Genomic DNA, 18,013 nt, shown 5'->3' with positions numbered 1-18,013 from the left:
GCTATCTTTTGAAACATACGGCTACATAGAAAATATTAAAAATTTCAATAAAAGCAAAGTGTTTCTTGTCTAAGTAGTTAAAGTGAACGGACTTTTGTTAGTCACAGCCAAGCAAGAGGAGAACCTGGGAAAGGTTATAATTGGAGCTTATCCAGAAGAGCCTCCTTCTATCTGCAAGAGGTTTGCTATGCTTCAGAAGGAAAAACGAAGCAAACGCAAAGCAACCCATTCACTTTTCCATTTCTAAATTTAAAGCAAACATGCTGGTGTTGTTGAAATTTTAATTTCCAGTTTAAATTGTCATGACCACTTGGGGCACAGACAAAACCTTTATATGACCAGGAAGGAACTGAGTAAGGCCAATGACACCCAGTGTTCCCGTGTGTTTTCAAGTCTGTCCAGCGCAAGCAAATGAAAACCGAAAGAAAGCAACCCAGCTTTAGTTCTAACACTGATAACTGTAGACCCTGGAAGGAAGTAATTTAGTGGGGTTTTTTTGTTTTTGTTTGTTTGTTTTTACTGCTTTTATTCCCTTACTATCTGAATTTAAACACAGTTCCATAAAACTTCAAGTATAGCTAAGGAAAGCACCTCACTGCCCCCAGCCAGCTTCCTGCTGTTGAAACTGAACTTTTCTGGCATTTGTATTCTAAAACAAGTTTCATTTCTCCTGATCTCTTGTTAAAACACAGATTTTATCTTCTGTAATTTTCTAATTTTGCACCTGTTGTTAGTTCCGAGTTTGGGAAGAGTGGAGAAGCACATAGGGATGGGCTCCACAAGCTCTGGTCTAGGCTATCAGACACCAGGATGAACATGGGGACCCCTTGACTTTTCTCACTTGGAAGCAAGGGACTCTTTCAGGATAGTGTTTTAAATGGTAGTGGGGAAAACAGCAATTTAAATTTTATTTGTAGAAAAAAGTATCTGAATTTTCTATTTTTACTATAATGATCATGCATCACTTCAGTAATAAAAATAAAGAAACACAATGCTGTGAGGTGGCAATTGTTTTTAGGTACATTTTCTTGTATTAGTTCAGCCCATTTTAAGTGAGGACTTTGGGCATTTTGGGATATTGTGGCTTCTGGCCATATTATCTATTTAAAAGCGTACATCTTTCTACCAGTGGGTAATGATCTGATATCCCACAGTCCCTTGAAATTATGATATTCAACAACAACAAAATTTAACCAAGCTTTGTAGGTTGCAGTATAATTTATCTTTATAAGAATAGTACATAGATGGTTTATTTCAATGCTTGTCATAACTAAAAATATTTTCCATATCTTTACACATAAAATGTGTATCAAATCAAAGTTGTGACCAAAGTCACAACTTTTCCCCTCAGAATTCCCTATCGTTTCCTGACACTTGGTGCTATAGAGTAGAAGTCTGGAGCCAGAATGTTCTTTTGTTTTCTGATAGGCAACTTATTACTGTTTGACTGAATGCCTACAGGATTTTTCATTCTTTATCCTTGGTAGTTTAAAATTTTGCCAGGAGGTGGTTAGGTACAAGTCTCTTTCACTTGTTTTTTTTTTTTGGCCTGGAATGCAGTGAGACCTTTCAATCTAAATACACAGATTTTTGTTTTGTTCAGGAAAGATTTCATTTTTATAGTCTACTGATATTTTTCTCAATATACTCCTTCCATCAGGAAAGCAAATGTCAGTAATGTTAGCTAATGTTCTGTCTTCCAAATCCATTATCTTTCCCCTATTTTCATCTCCTGTTTCTTTTGAAAGAACGATAGGAAGAAAATCTCGTTTGTCCTTCACACTGATTTTTTTTTGGCCGCATCCTGCACCATGCGGGATTACTTCCCTGACCAGGGATCAAACCCGCACCCCATGAAGTGGAAGCACGGAGTCTCAACCACTGGACCGCCAGGGAAGTCCCACACTGAGTTTTTTATAAGCATCTGTATTGTTCTTTTCTACTTCCAATGTGGATTTTAATCTGCTATTGTGTTTTTAGCTTCCTTGAAATCCTTCTTTCTAGTTTATCTTCTTTTTCATTTTATTCCATTGCCTTTTTCTCTTAATCCATTCCCATTTTAAGATAACATACTATTGCTGCATAGAAGCAATTCTTCTGTTCCTTCAATTATGACAAAGAGAATCCTAAAATTTTCTTGTTTCTTGCAGTAGACTACTTTCAACTGTTCTGGAAGCTGTTCATTTTCCTTCGTTCAGTCTTTTTTTTTTTTAATGCCGCATTTGTTTTCTCTATACTCATCCTTAAACGTGGTCCTTTCTCCTCAAAGCTAGTATTTGCCTTTCATTATGCTATCTGTCCACTTGAGTGTTTGTCAAATCCCTTTTTTGGATGCACAGGTTGAGGGTAAGAAGATGTGCATATTTCCAAGTCCAGTTTCTAGTTTAACACTTTTCTATTGAAGTGGCATCCTTTTCCTTTCTATTGTCTGGTTTTCTGGATCTCTGATCCAACACCATACATGAAAAATCACAATATTTGCATTTTCTGCTACTTATTTATTGTTTTTGTCCTCACCTAAAGGGCGTTTTTCTCAGAATGCACTATGCCTCCAATAGATCCTCTCTGCTTGCTGCTCACATTTTAGCCCTAGAACTTGGAGCTGGACTGAATGAAGAGGAGGTGGATGGGGAGATGGGAGAGAGGGTGGGATAGAGAAGCTTTTCACTTTATAGTGTGGCATCTGGTTAAGAGAAAGGATAAGCCAGTTATTTTTCTGGCACCAGAGCTCTGAGTAAGGAGACTGACATGGTTAATGAGAACAAGTATTAAATATCTTTCAGATTTTCTATTTCACAGAACCTGTTTCATGAAGCAAAGTGAAAGAAAACAGTGAGCTACAACCTGAAAGGTTTCGTCTCACTCCACTTCCAAATGCCTTGTAAATTGTATCGATTCCTTCTAGATTCTAGAATTGAGAGGTGGCCTTCTTCTGGGTCTATATGAGTGTTTTTCTTGGAAGGCAGGAACTCAATGGCAGGGCCTTCTGCCAGACAGCTCCATTAATTAATTTTTTAAAATCCAAATCTTCCAGCTATGGTATGGAGGAAAGATTCTGGATTAATTTTCTAGTCCTGAATCTACTACTTATTGTCTTGCTGACCTTGGATGGGCCCTTTAATATCTCTGGGCTTCGGTTTTCTTATTGGTAAAATGGGGGATTTTGATTAGGCTGTCTCAGAGTTACCTATAACCTCTTATTTTTTAAGTCTCAAAACAAAAAAATCCCCATGCCCTGATAAAGGAAAGAATAGAAAACAAATGACTAAATAAGTATATTTTGCTATGAGGTCGCTTTAGCCTAAAGATTATAAAAATCCTCTGACATCAAAATTAAAAAGTGAAAGCAAAAACCCTGAGCATGTAATTGTGATGCAGGCTAGGAAGTCCTTTACATTTTAAGCAATGACACCCATTCAAAACAGGTGCAGTTTGTAAACGACTTGACTTTTATTAGAATAAACTGGCATGACCATCTGCCCTTTAAGGTAGACAATAGATAATCTGAGTTATTTATTGGATAAACACAGAAGGTTCTCAGTAGGCAGAAAATGTTATACTCATTCATAGAAAACCACCAGGCTTTCCAGGAACTACTGAATTATACCAATATATTGAATTAGTAAGAGAGTACATATAAGGTATGACACAGTATGGTTTGAGAAATGAAATATTTCCCAAACAAATAGAAGCTGTTTAATTTTTTAAAAGCTCTGTGATAGATGGACCTCTTTGGGCCTGAAGAAGGCAGTTTAGTTTAATGCATTGAGCACTGTATTTGGAGTCAGAAGACCTGGGTTCAAACTTAAGTTCTCCAACTTATTAGCTCTGTGAGACTTTGGGAAATTTACTTAACTTCTCTGAGCCTTGGTTTCTCAATAAGTAAAATGGGAATAATTAGACCTACCTTGCAGAGCTGTTGTGAGAATTAAATGAGAATACGAGGAAGCTGTGAGAAAGCACTTACCACAGCTAGTGTTAGTCAAATCTGAATCTTCCAGAAACTTATTTGAACAAATCAGTAACAATAACTACAGTTAAATGTAAATTAATTAAATCAGTTATACTGACCATAATATTTAGGAGCCCATTCTCAGTGGGGGAGAGGGATCTATCTAATTGCTTTTACTAGTAATGGAAGCAATATGCATCTACATATAATCCAGTGATTTTTTTTTGGTCTTAATAAGTATTTCCTGAAATTATTAACTTCCATATGAACTGCATTAGATAAACAATAAAGCACTTTAATGGAGCATAAAAATCTGATTCTGATCAACAATTAAAACATAGGGAACCTCTCTGGATTTCTTGGGCTATAAGGAACTAGAAGTACTCAAAATCATCATCAAAATAGGCAAACTTTGCCAGAAGGATGGGCAGCCTCCCTAAAAGGAGTCTTGGGAAACCCTATGATGTCAGGATACATGGATACAGAACACACAGGAATTTCCAGAGATAAGCTAGTTTTTCATTCCCTACAGCCTCCTCTTCTCTCAGAAAGGGAGTTCAGCCTTAGGTCATCACCAATCTCTCCCTCCACTCCTGTTTTTGCTTAGGTGATAATTTATATGGAAAAACACAACAAAGATTTTTACCTAAGAACTTTGCCTAAACAACTGAATGTTTTTCTCTTAAAACAGAGCATTAAAAATTCACCCCAAAAGTAAAAGCATTTAAAGATATACATGAATTTGAAACTTTTAATGCATTCTTCGGTTCAGGGCTGTTTGTTAACAGTTTCTCAATATGTATGGGTCTTAGACTAAATTGGAGCGCCTGTAGAGAAAATGAGGTAACTCTTCTTTGAGGTCTTCATCGTTTGCATTTCTTGCTGCCTAAAGTTAACTGGTTACTAGCTCAAGAACCCACTGTTAGCAATCCAGATTTCAATAAAAGCAACAAAGTGATGCTTGTTTGATAAGAGTAATATTTAAACATAAATATTTGTTTATTTAAGTGGTCACAATGTGGTTAGTGTTAGCCTAACCTGAGAAAAATAACATTCTGCTGCCTATAGAGATAGCAAAATAATTTAAGGAGCTGTCAAACTTAAAATTTCAAGAAAACTTATTCCTAAAGCAAGCGTTCCAATATAGCGAGAAGCACTCATTTAGGAGATTCAGTATATGATCTTGAGGAATTAGGAATTTTGCCTCCTAGTTTTGCCACTTCCTAACTACATGGCCTTGAGGAATTGCAGAAATGTAATATTATTCACTTTGGAGATGATCTATTCCGATGATCTCCTTTCACAGCTGAGGAAAGTGAGACCAGCATTACCAAGTGAGGAGAGAAGGCGCTGCCAGCCTGGTAATCTTCCTTCTATAGCCAGAGGCTTCTGCTTCTACAGGAGGATTATTTTGTCTACATCGTCTCCACAACTGTCTATGAACATGCTGATAGGGTGGGTATAGCGTGATGCTTTTAATGAGGTTGAATTAAAATAAAAATCAAAGTAACAGAGTTTCACATTTCTATAAACATTTATCAGTCAGGGCAGATTAATACAGCATATAATCCAAGGAAAGCTGGGAAATGCCACATGACCGAGGAGACCATTTCTTTCACAACTTTGGTTAGGTTTTCCCATAATACTCCCCTTTGCAAACACACTAAACCGTGGGAAAACTTTCTCATAATGCCTCTCAGGGCTTCTCTATGCTTTAATTGTTTTTGCTTACATCTGAGGTATCAGGGCTTGGAGGTGCTGGAGGTAGAATTTATGGGTATAAATGTGACCACATTATCAGGTTTGCTTTCCTCTTCAAGTTTAACTGTTTAAAGGAGAGAGAATCTCCATAATGGAAGGAATAAGTGGTACAGTGCAGATTAGGTGAACAATGTTATTACTCTTACCAAAGGTTGTAACTAAAATAACTAAGATTTATTGCATAAATAATACTATGTGCCTGGTGCTGTGCTAAAGGCTTTACATTTCATTGAATCATACCCTTCAAGCTGATGCCCCCACCATCTCTGCTGGAATAAACTTCCAAGGGGAGCCTGGCTAAATTCTGGGGAGGAGGTACCAAGCGAGCGGGGCTTCCTTTAGAGCAGGTGCAGAAGGTGCCGGGGGGCAAGAGCTCACCCAAAGGACTCCCTGGGTCCCATAACACCTACAGCACCACCATTCCTGACGCAGAGCCACGGCAACTTGAGCCTCGGTGAATGTGCAAATTCCTGGTATTCATTCCCACTTCTGAATACAAAAAACACTAAAGGTAAGTGGAGAAAACACTCTTAACCTCCCCCTTTCTTCTCTTGGGAATCTCCTTTCTCCTGGCTTAGGCCAAGAGTAGAAAACCCTGGAGTCCCCAGAGGGTATGGTTTACAGCTGGCCGAAAAGACAGAACAACTGCCTTAGCTCTGAAGCCCAACAAGAGCTAGCTACTCTGCCCCCCTTCAGATCCTCTGAGCATGGACACAGCCATATAGATGGATAGGTGCTTCACCATATTAGCAGGTTTACTAGGTGTTATCACATATAAACTTAAAGTGTGTGTGTGCACACACACATACACATCTACACACAAATATATAATAGACAAAGTACCTATACAGTGGGTGACACAGGAGGCATGTAATGAATGGCATTTAGGATGCTGAGATACGATTCTTTCCTTCCATCAGGTATCACTGGAGATTCTACCTCCTGACTTTGATTATAATCATTTACTTCAGAACTCTGAGGGTTGAAAGTCCATCAAATAGGTGATAAGCGACAAACCTGAGGCAGAGATTGTTATTCAGCTGATAAAAAGCCACTATCAACAGAAAGATCACAGCCTCTGGATCAGTTATTGCTACTTTTGGAAATGTTAAAATGTGAAAAGATCCCAGTGATATCTAATGGCAATTTCTTCTTGAATCTATTTAAAATAAAAATGGAGGTTTTATTACTTAAGCTGCAGGCCCTGCCCAGTAGTTCACATAGGTTATATTTCTGTTTAAGTGCAGTACTGACAAGAAAAACAACCATGTGCTTTCCTCAAACAAAATTTCCTTTGGGTGTTCACCCACTAAAGGAAACTGTACCTCGTGTTTTGTGTCTCTTTTAATCAAAACCTTAAAATCCCTATAGGAAAGTACAACAGAACAGTGTGCAATATCAAGTCATAACACTGCTTATTAAATATTACCTGTTATTTATATACAGATGGAGACATACCAAAGTTAATCTATATTCAGGAAAGATCAACTAGTAAACGAAATAAATGTGCAGGAACTAAAAAGGGAACAACATTAAACCTTAAGGCAGCATTGGTTGAGTCTTCTCCGGTAAAGGAAGTATTACATATTTCAATGACCAGTGAATGATTTTTTAAAACAATTAATTAAAATAAATACTAAAATAATGTTTTGAAAAAGAAATAGGGCTGATTTTAGGACTCCTACAAAATGAATGTATACTAGACTTTCAATTGTGGATTGGAAAACATACACAGGAACAAAATGGTATGACGTTGTAGCAGTCTTTCCTCAAATACAAAATAAAGATTCCCTAGAAATTATTATTATTATTAATTAGTCCTCTTTGGGCTCCTTTTTCACTTATTCAGAGCAGTTATTATAACATTCTGTTAATGTTTGAATAACAAGTGGTCAGGTTCAGTCTCACCTGAGTGAAATGATTTCAAACTGCATTGATAACCTATCATCATGGTCTGATTTTTCAACTATGTCCTTGTTGCTGGGTTTGCTTACCTGGTAGGTTGCCTACATCCTCGTGTCCCAAGCATTGGTGCCAACCTAAAATGATGAGATCTCTTGTGGCTGAAAGAGTCATACTTTGACAAAAATATTTCAAAACTCTTTAATAAACACATTTTGGGATTTGTTTTCTTTGCAGCTTGTTTTGTTGGATTTTCCTGGTTACGCCTGAAAACTACTTTCAGTTGTTTTACAGTCCAGTGCTATATGCTGACAGAACAACTGTATGACACAAAGAACAGATGAAAAAAAAAAAAACCTCTAAAAAATGTTCAAACGAAAATAGCTTTCACATGACGCCGAGAAAGAAAACGTAGGCACTTCTGCTTCAGGAGGTTTTTCACGTTTTGATCACAGACCGCTTTTCCAAGACACTTTCTCTCACTACTGGAAATTCCCTCATGGTACAAACCATCTAGTTCATTGGAAACCTTGTTCTCACAAGCACCGTTTGGTGCATTAATCTTTTCTCATAAAACTGTCTCCATTGATGCAGAGGTCAAGTTCCTCCCAGGGCTGAGAGCAGTCCCCACCTTCCTATCAGCATGACTGAGCGTAGCTCCACGACCTTCCATCAAGCAAGGCTGCTTGCTCTGCAGGACCAAGTTATCCAACAACAAAATGTAAGGAGTGCCAGGTGCAATTTTTCTCCTGGAAATAGTTAACATGTCTGCCTCTCTCTTCCTAGTTCCTCACTGTGAGTGTAATTCCACAAAGTGTTTATAACATTCTAAAGCTACTAGGCTACTGGGATTTTTTTTTAGTGACTACTTAAACAGTTTTCTTCCCCCCCCTCCCTTTTATTTTTTTTGAGAAAATCTGTGCTAAAAAGGCACTAGATAAAATGAACTTCCTCACTCTTGTGTATGTAGTAACTTATACAGTGCATTAGACTCTATAATTTAACAAAGGTGACACACATCTGGATAAAACATCCTAAATATTCATCTACTTTCAGTTAAAAAAACAAACCCAAAGTCAAAGAAATCTTTGAAAGAAAGAAAGAAATCACTCAAAGTCCCACTGACAGGGACCAGCCTGACCATGAAGTCACGGTCACCCCTGCCGCCTCAGAGCTCTGGCCTTGGCTGCGGGGGAGCGCCCGCCTGCCAGGGTGTGTCGGGTGGTGGCCGGGACCCAGGGGAGACTCACTGGCAGCAGCTGTGGGAGCCAAGCCTCCTGGAGACCTGAGTAAATGAGACGAAGGTGAAGTTCTCACAGTTTTCCAGCTTGACCTTCTTGGCTAAGTTCGGGACAATTCCCCGAAGAGACCTCAGTCCCATCCTCTGTTCCTCGTACCACACGCTGCCCATGTCTGCGGCCTCCTTCCTGGCGGTAAGGTAGAAAGGGGACTTGGCCTCCATTTGGGTGGGTGGTCGATGGATGTACATGTACTTGTAGAGGAGGCAGTAAGGGCACTGTTTGTGTCCCCTGGAATGCTCGTGGTAGATCTTCCCGTGGCACACTCGAGTGGAACCACTCCGACTCTCCCGCTTGACACTGTCTGTCCGGGCAAAATAGGGCTGGTTCTGTGGGTCTTTGAGCAGCTCAATGTCACCATACATCAGATCAGCATGCTCCTGCAGCGTCCGCATATTCAGGTATTGGCTGTTGTACTTGACCACGGTGGACAGAAGGGTGATGGGGCTGTCATCCCCCAGACACCCTGCCTGCCACATCTCCTCCTCATCAGAGAGGGAGAAGTAGACAATGTTGCGAGAACGGGCACCTGACATCCCTGCCTTACTCAGCACCCACAGCTTCTCCTTGAGCTTCTTGGTGGAGGAGCTGAAGGTGCTGCTGGTGATGGAGAAGCCCACGCCCGCGTTCTTCAGGATGCGGTCCAGGCCTCGGCGGATGGCATGGAGCGACGTGGCCAGGAAGTCTGAGCCGTCGCTCTTCTTAACGGTGACATAAAAGTTCTCAAGCAGCTCGTTCAACTTCACTGCAGGGATCTCAAATGAGACAAACACTGAGGTTACACATTTGCGGACACCCAAGTAGCCAGACCCCTCCTTCCTTCTCCTGATCCTCACTAGGGGCTGTATTTTGGATAGCCCTCTAGAGGGCTGCCTTCTTAGCATGGTACAGTGGAAAAAACAGTGAATTTCACGCTGGAAGATCTAGGTTCCACACTGGGCTCCACTTAGTCCCTTTAAACCTCAGTGTTTTAAGCAACAGGACGGGAGATAATAATCATACCTTCTCAAAGAATTACTGTAATGCTTAAATAAAGTAGTGGACGTGAAAGGGTTTGTAAATAGTAATGAACACACATACACACAACATATATATATGTGTGTGTGTATATATATATATATATATATATATATATATATAATTATCATTATTTTTATTATTGGCCTTGTAACTTTCACTATTCCTCTCTGGAAAGCCCTTTCGTCTCTTTTCTAGCAAATCATTTCCTTCCCTCCCCTTCAATAAAATTCAGCCATCCTCTTTGAAGAGTTCCTGAACTAAACTTATCAAACTCTGAATCATTCCGACATTAATTTCCCTGATCTCTGCATGTACTTGGTGCTGTAGGGAAAGATGACTCACATGTCCATTTTGCACAGCAAATTAATGCCCCTTGATTTTTCACTTGAATTTATCTGAATAAGTCTGGAAATATTTCTGACTTAACAATCTGTAGGGTTTCAATGTCAGTATTTGTTCAAAAGATATGAAAGACTTAATGATTATACTGACAATTAGAGAGTGCTCCTTATTTAGGCATGGCAGGAGAAGGAAGGCTGGTGGGTAAGAAAGCTTTACTTTCAAGAGGGAGCCATAAAGATAAAACCACACCTTGCTCATAGTCAATTTAGGTTGAATACACATTCTAGGACAAAAGATAGTCTCAATAAGAGATGTTTTAAAAGCAGAAACTGTACTGGTAACATTCATTCTTCTAATAGCCCTTGGGTCAAAGAGGAAAATAAAAACTGAATTATAGATTAAAAATGAGGCAAACTGAAAACATTACATATCAAAATGTATGAGGTGTTGCCAAATATACTCCAATAACACCACAGTCTTAAATGCCTTTGTTAGAAACTTTATTAAAAATAAGCGAACACTATTCAACACAAAAGACTAGAAAAAGTAAATCAAATTCAAAAATAGTAGAGTGAATCAATAAAAATAAAACAAATTAATGAACTGGAAAAGATATAAATTGGTATAGATAAAAAATGAAAGTATGTAATCTTTGAAAAGACCTATAAAGTTGACAAACTTCTAGCAAATATGACAGAAAGAAAGAGAGAAAGAAGAGGAAAGGAAATATACACATAAACAATATTAGGAATGAGAAAGACTATAACTACAGAAAATGAATAAAGAATATGAAAGAATATCATAAACTTTATGAATGTTAATTTGAAAATATAAATAACCTGAATAATTTTCTAGCAAAATATAAATTACCAAAGTTGGTTCAATAAGAGGTAAGAGATCTGAAGAGCCCCAAACAAGAGAAGAGAATGAAATGATTGTCAAAGATGTATGTCACTCATAAAGAGATGGCGTTATGGAGTTGATTCACCTTTTCTTTTGTATGTAAACAGTTTTGGAGCACAGGAAAAATAAGCGTTCTTCATTTTTTTTCTAATCCAAATCTGATAGATATTATACCAAAGACGCAAGAGGGAGGAGATATGCGGATATATGTATATGTATAACTGATTCACTTTGTTATAAAGCAGAAACTAACACACCATTGTAAAGCAATTATACCACAATAAAGATGTTAAAAAAAAAAGTATATGAATATAAATGTAAACTCCCCTAAGTAAAGTACTAGTGATTTCCGTTTTGCCCAGCACCAATGTAAAACAAAATGTACACATGTTAGAACCATGCAAGCAAGGGCATGGCTCTGATATGCACAAGTAGCAGTTAACATGGTACCAGCAAAATGAGGGCTGCCTATATTATCAAATTCAGGACTGCAGGAAAGCAATCTACGTCGAGACCAGTAGGGATTATCAGAGTGTAAGGATGATTCAATAGTAATAAATACTTCAATATAATTGACTTATTTATATATTAAGGAGAAATAATATGAACTTGATAATTACTGAAAAATTATTTGAAAGAATATGCTATCCACTTCAAATTTTCAAAAATGCAAATTAAATTTAGATTGGAAGAAAAAATATCCTCTTACTATGACGAAGAGTATTTTACAGACATGAACTATAAAAATTACACTCAAGATGAATCAAAACTACAATGAGGTATCACCTCACGTCAATCAGAATGGACATCATCAAAAAGTCTACAAACAATAAATGCTGGAGAGGGTGTGGAGAAAAGGGAACCCTCTTGCACTGTTGGTGGGAATGTAAACTGATACAGCCACTATGGAGACAGTATGGAGGTTCCTTAAAAAACTAAAAATAGAACTACCATATGACACAGCAATCCCACTACTGGGCATATACCCTGAGAAAACCATAATTCAAAAAGAGTCATGTACCACAGTGTTCATTGCAGCTCTATTTACAATAGCCAGGACATGGAAGCAACCTAAGTGTCCAACAGATGAATGGATAAAGAAGATGTGGCACATATATACAATGGAATATTACTCAGCCATAAAAAGGAACGAAATTGAGTTATTTATAGTGAGGCGGATGGACCTAGAGTCTGTCATACAGAATGAAGTAAGTCAGAAAGAGAAAAACAAATACCATATGCTAACACATATATATGGAATCTAAAAAAAAAAATGGTTCTGAAGAACCTAGGGGCAGGACGGGAATAAACATGCAGATGTAGACAATGGACTTGAGGACATGGGGAGGGGGAAGGGTAAGCTGGGACAAAGTGAGAGAGTGGCATGGACATATATACACTACCAAATGTAAAATAGATAGCTAGTGGGAAGCAGCCGCATAGCACAGGGAGATCAGCTCGGTGCTTTGTGTCCACCTAGAAGGGTGGGGTAGGGAGGGTGGGAGGGAGACACAAGCGAGAGGAGATAGGGGGATATATGTATATGTATAGCTGATTCACTTTGTTATAAGCAGACTAACACACTACTGTAAAGCAATTATACTCCAATAAAGATGTTAAAAAAAAATTACACCAAGATGAAAACATTAGAATCTTTTTTATGAAGTCAGGAATAGGATGAGAATGATGAATACCATTGCTATTATACAACAGTGCTCTGAAGATTCTGGCCAACCAAGTAAGACAAGAAAAAGAAATTACACACACACACACACACATACACACACACACATGTATGTATGTATATATGCATATAAGAAAGGAAAAGGACAAAACATAATTGTTTTCTGATAATCTAATTGTTGGTCTAGGAAACTCCAAGAGATTCAGTCAAAAAGCCATCAGAAAGAATAGAGTAGCTGCATACAAAATATAAAAAGCAATAGTTTTCTTACATACCAGTAAAAACCAGTTAAAATAACTTCCCAATAACCATGACACCCAAAACTCATCTGGTTTCAAATTTTTATGCTGTCACTTGCAACTCCCTACTTGCAGGTGTTAACTTCTCTTTGTATTAGCTGGGACTTGTGTGGTTGCAAGAGAGAGACCAAACTTGAAAAAGCCTTGGCAAAGAGGGATATCAGAAATAGTGGATTTCAAGGCCATCAGGGCTCCACCTCTCACCTCTGCTTCTCTGTACAGAGCTGCTTTCTTTGTGTAGCCACTTAGCACTCCCCAAGGGTTATATCTTACAGCTTCAGGTACTGGCAAGAGTCCAACTCTCATTTTCAGTAGAAAAAAAGTCTGAAGGAAGGATTCTGATTGGCCCACTCCTGATCCAAACAACCGACCAAAAGGTGGGCCACTGTACTAACATAATGGCTTCTGCAGTAACCATGGGGATTGTAGGAGAAGAATGGTTCCTTAAATAAGGGGTGCTGAGCAGAAAATCGTACTACCTTAGTGTTTAAAAACAAAACAAAACAAAACAAAACAAAACAACTAACCTCTGATAGCTTCCTTTTGCCCTTCAGATAAATTCCAAACTGTTTACCTTGTATACAAGCCTTTACAATCTGCTTCTACCCTATGGTAGATTGTTTGCAAAGATAGCCACAACCATCTCTCCCCTCCCTGTTCTTACACCCCTTTGCAATGTGACTCTGCTGCTCCTCCCATCAGGAAGTAGAATCTATTTTCCCACCCTTGGAATCATGGCTGGCCATGAATTAATTTGGCCAGTAGAATGTGGTAGAAATAACAATGTGTGAATTCCAAACCTAGGCCTCAAGGGGTTCTGCTTTCATCTTACAGGTTCTTACAGGTTTGCCTCCATTGTCGTAGTACATGATGTTGCCAGGTAAGGAAGCCCAGTTAGACCTCAGGAACGTGTGACTCAGAGACAAGCTGCCTCCCATCTAATATACAGATGACTGCACCCACATGAGTATCCCAAGTGAGACCAGTAGAAGAACCACTTAGCTGAGAAAACCCCATATCATCATGAGCAAATAAAATGAATGTTCTGTTAAGCCACTAAGTTTTGGGGTGGTTTGTTATGCAGCAACAGATAACTGATACACACCCTATTTCTCTAGCTTAATCTTTTGTTCTCTTCGTACTCTGTTTTCCAGCTTCACTGAACTTTGTGCCATTAGTAGAAACCACAGGGCTCTTTCATGCTTCCAAGTCTTTGCATATGCTATTCCTCTGCCTAGAATGTTTTTTCTTCTAACCTTCTCCATTTGGAAAACCTCTATTCCTTGTTTCAGATCTAGCTCAAATTCTGTTGTCTATATAAAAGGCTTCTCCAGCTTCCCTAAGCAAAGTTACTCTCTCACCTGGGATCCCAAGGCACTTCATTTAAATTTTATTATGGCCCTCTCCATACTGCACAGCCTTTTATCTATTTATATGTCTGTCTCTCAAAGTGGACTGAAAGCTTCCTGAATGCAAGAATGACATCTCATACATGACTGGTTCTTCATGCTGAAGACCCTACCAGTAGGCCTGAAATGTATCATAGATACCCAATGAACTGATAAACATGGGTTAAAGCAATGAATTAACCCTGGAGTCAGGAGAACCAAGCTGACTTAGGGTGCAGAACATTTCTCTTGATTATACCACAAGTTTCAAAGAAAAATCACAGCAAAAGCAATTCCTGAAGAAATGTCAAGTCACAAAATTTATATTCTTTGTACACAAGAAACTGTTCATTCTGGCCCATGTTGCCTGCCTCCTTTGTTTTCTCAAACTGAATTTTGGTTGATAATTATTCCTCCAGGTCAAGATCCTCTTACCTAGAAAAGGTTAAGGTTAGGGGTTGAAGAAATGGTGATGAGGGTCTATGAGAAGAGATGAATTTTAAAATTATTATTAATAAAGGTGAAATTATTACATTTTAATAGATTTATTTGCTTTTTTATTGTGCTAAAATATACATAATATAAAATTTACCATCTTAACCATTTATAAGTGTACCATCCAGTGTCATTAAGTACATTCACAATGTTGTGCAACCATTATCACTACTCATTTCCAGAACTTTTTCATCATTCCAAACAGAAACTGTACTCATTATACAATAACTCTACATTTCTTCCCCCTGCCAGCCCCTGGTAACCTCTATTATACTTTCTGTCTCTATGAACTTGCCTATTCTAGGTACGTTACATAAATGGAATCATACATATCTGTTCTTTTGTGTCTGACTTATTTTACTTAGTATAACACTTCCAAGGTTCAGCCATGCTGTAAGCATGTATCAGTACTTCATTTCTTTTCATTGACAAATAATATTCCATTGTATGGATATGCCACATTTTGTTTATCCATTCATCTGCTGACGGACATTTGGGTTGTTTGTACATTTTGGCTATGGTGAATAATGCTACAACAAATATTTGTGTACAGGTTTTTGTATAGATATATGTTTTAAATTTTCTTGAGTATATGCCTATGAATGGAATTGCTGGGTGAGAGTAACCCTATGTTTAACTTTTGGGGAACTGCCAGACTTTCCAAAGCAGTTGCATCATTTTGCATTCCCACCAGAAAAGTATGAGGGTTCCAATTTCTCCACATCCTCATCAACACTTGTTATTATCTGTTTTTCTTTTTTTTATCCTAGTCTTCCTACTGAATGTGAAGTAGAATCTCATGTGGTTTTGTCTTGCATTTCCCTGCGGTCTAAGCATCTTTTCACGTGCTTATTTTCGTCATAATAATGGTTTAATGTCCTTGTCTGCTAATTCTAAAATCTGTGTCAGTTCTGGGTTGGTTTTGATTGATTCATTCTTTAGTGATATATTGATACTTTCTTGCTCCTTTGCATGTCTGAAAATTTTTGTTTAGGTGCCAGAGATTGTGAATTTTATTTCTTGGGTTCTGGATATTCTTATATTCCTATAAATATTCTTAAGGTTTGTTCTGGGACATAGTTAAGTTACTTGAAAACTGTTTGACCCTTTTGGGTCTTGCTTTTTCTTAATTAAAAAAAATTTAGATATAATTACCATATGACACTATATCAGTTTCAGGTGTATAACATAATGTTTTGATATTTGTGTATATTGCAAAGTGATTACCACAATAAATCTAGTCAACACCCATCACCACACATAGTTAAAAAACTTTTTTCTTGTAACAAGAGCTTTTAAGATCTACTCTCTTAGCAACTTTCAAATATACAGTACCGTGTTATTAATTATAGTCATCATGCTGCACATTACATCCCCAGGCCTTTTGACCACCTTCACCCATTTCAACACCCCTCATTCCCAGCCTCTAGTGACCACCAATCTGTTCTTTTAGCTAGGAGGTTTTTTGTTCTTTGTTTTTAGAGTCCACATATAAGTGAGATCATATGGTGATTGTCTTTCTCTGTCTGACTTACTTCATTTAGTATAATGCCCTCAAGGTCCATCCATGTTGTTGCAAATAGCAAGATTTTCTTCCTTTTTATGGCTGAATAATATTCCATTGTACCTATACACCACATATTCTTTATCCATTCATCCATCTATGGACACTTCTATGTCTTGGCTATTGTAAATAATGCTGCAATGAACACAGGGGTGTATATATCCTTTTGAATTAGTGTTTTCGTTTCCTTTAGATAAAGGATCGTATGATAGTTCTATTTTTAATTTTTTGAGGAACCTCCATACTCTTTTTCTATAGTGGCTGCACCACTTTACATTTGCACCAGTAGTGCACAACAGTTCCCTTTTCTCCACATCCTTACCAACACTAGTTAACTCTTGTCTTTTGATAATAGTCATCCTAACAGATGTGAGGTGATAGCTCACTGCGGTTTTGATTTGCACTTCCCTGATGATTAGTGATATCTAGCACCTTTTCATGTAGCTGGGTCTTGCTTTTAAGATTTGTTGGGTAGGATTAGAGCAGAGCTCGGTCTGTGGCTAATTATTCTCCACATTTGATGCAAGACCTTTCTAAAGTCTCTACCCCACGAATCCTGAGGTTTTTCCAGTCTGACTGGTGGGAAGAGGTACTGTTTCCAGTTCTGTGTGAGCTCCAGGTACTATTACCTCTGATTCTTTCAGGCGTCTTTTTTTTTTTTGGCCAGCCTCGGGTAGTTTCCTCACATGCAGATGTTGATCAGTACTCAGCTGAATATTTGAGACAGAATAGCTTCAGTTCTCTCACGTTCTCTTTCTGTGTAGCTCTCTACTTTCAGATATTCTGTTATGACAATTCTAGCCACCTGGGTCTCTCTGGACTCAGTTCCATCTCCTCAACTCAGCAAATCCGCTGGGCTCTGCCTGCATGCTCCCTGCCTGCACCACAGCCCTGTAGACTCTTTCAAGGCAGCAAGCTGGGGCACGTGTAAGGCTCACCTTGTTTCCCATCTCTCAGAGATCACTGCCCTTCTTTGCGTATTATATAATACCTTGCAAAACATTAGTTATATCATTTGTCTGTTTTTTTGTTGTTTCTGGCAGGAGAGTAAATCTCCTCCAAATTGGTTGGAAGTGAAAAACTTAACTGATTTTTCTCCTGGGCATGGGTTATATGTTCCCACTTCTTCCTATGTATAGTAACTGTTGATTGTATGCTAGAAATTGTGAATTTTACATTATTAAATTCTGGATTTGTCTTATCTTTTCAATGAATGTTGTAACTTCTTTCTAGTTGTTCTCATGTCCTCAGCTGCCCTGAACTCTGATTTCTGTCTCCCCTCAACTCAGCAAGATTGCCAGGCTCAGTTTGGGTTCCCCTCCCTTCAATGCAGTTTAAAAATTGTCTCCAGACAGAAAGCCTGAGAGGTGGTCAAGCACCCATCTTAGGGATCAAGTCCTGTGCT

At 38.3% G+C, this 18,013-nt stretch overlaps 1 protein-coding gene across 3 annotated transcripts in view; it reads right to left on the bottom strand.

The window, feature by feature from the left end:
- Positions 1-7,484: 7,484 nt before the first annotated feature.
- Positions 7,485-18,013, bottom strand: part of KIAA1958 (KIAA1958 ortholog) — a 166,923-nt gene continuing 156,394 nt past the window's right edge. The window contains exon 5 of one of the 3 annotated variants that reach the window (XM_036855988.1): positions 7,485-9,668. In XM_036855988.1, coding sequence (XP_036711883.1) covers positions 8,862-9,668 — 807 coding nt within the window. In that variant the 3' untranslated portion in view covers positions 7,485-8,861. Of the gene's footprint in view, positions 9,669-14,962; positions 15,030-18,013 lie in introns of those variants that run through there. The other 2 variants (XM_036855986.1, XM_036855987.1) reach the window with 2 other exon arrangements.

This window comes from Balaenoptera musculus, chromosome 6 (assembly GCF_009873245.2).
Source record: "Balaenoptera musculus isolate JJ_BM4_2016_0621 chromosome 6, mBalMus1.pri.v3, whole genome shotgun sequence".
Classification (NCBI taxonomy): Eukaryota; Metazoa; Chordata; class Mammalia; order Artiodactyla; family Balaenopteridae; genus Balaenoptera; species Balaenoptera musculus.
The sequence above is the reverse complement of the archived record's forward strand: the minus strand, read 5'-3'. Positions and strand labels throughout refer to the sequence as shown.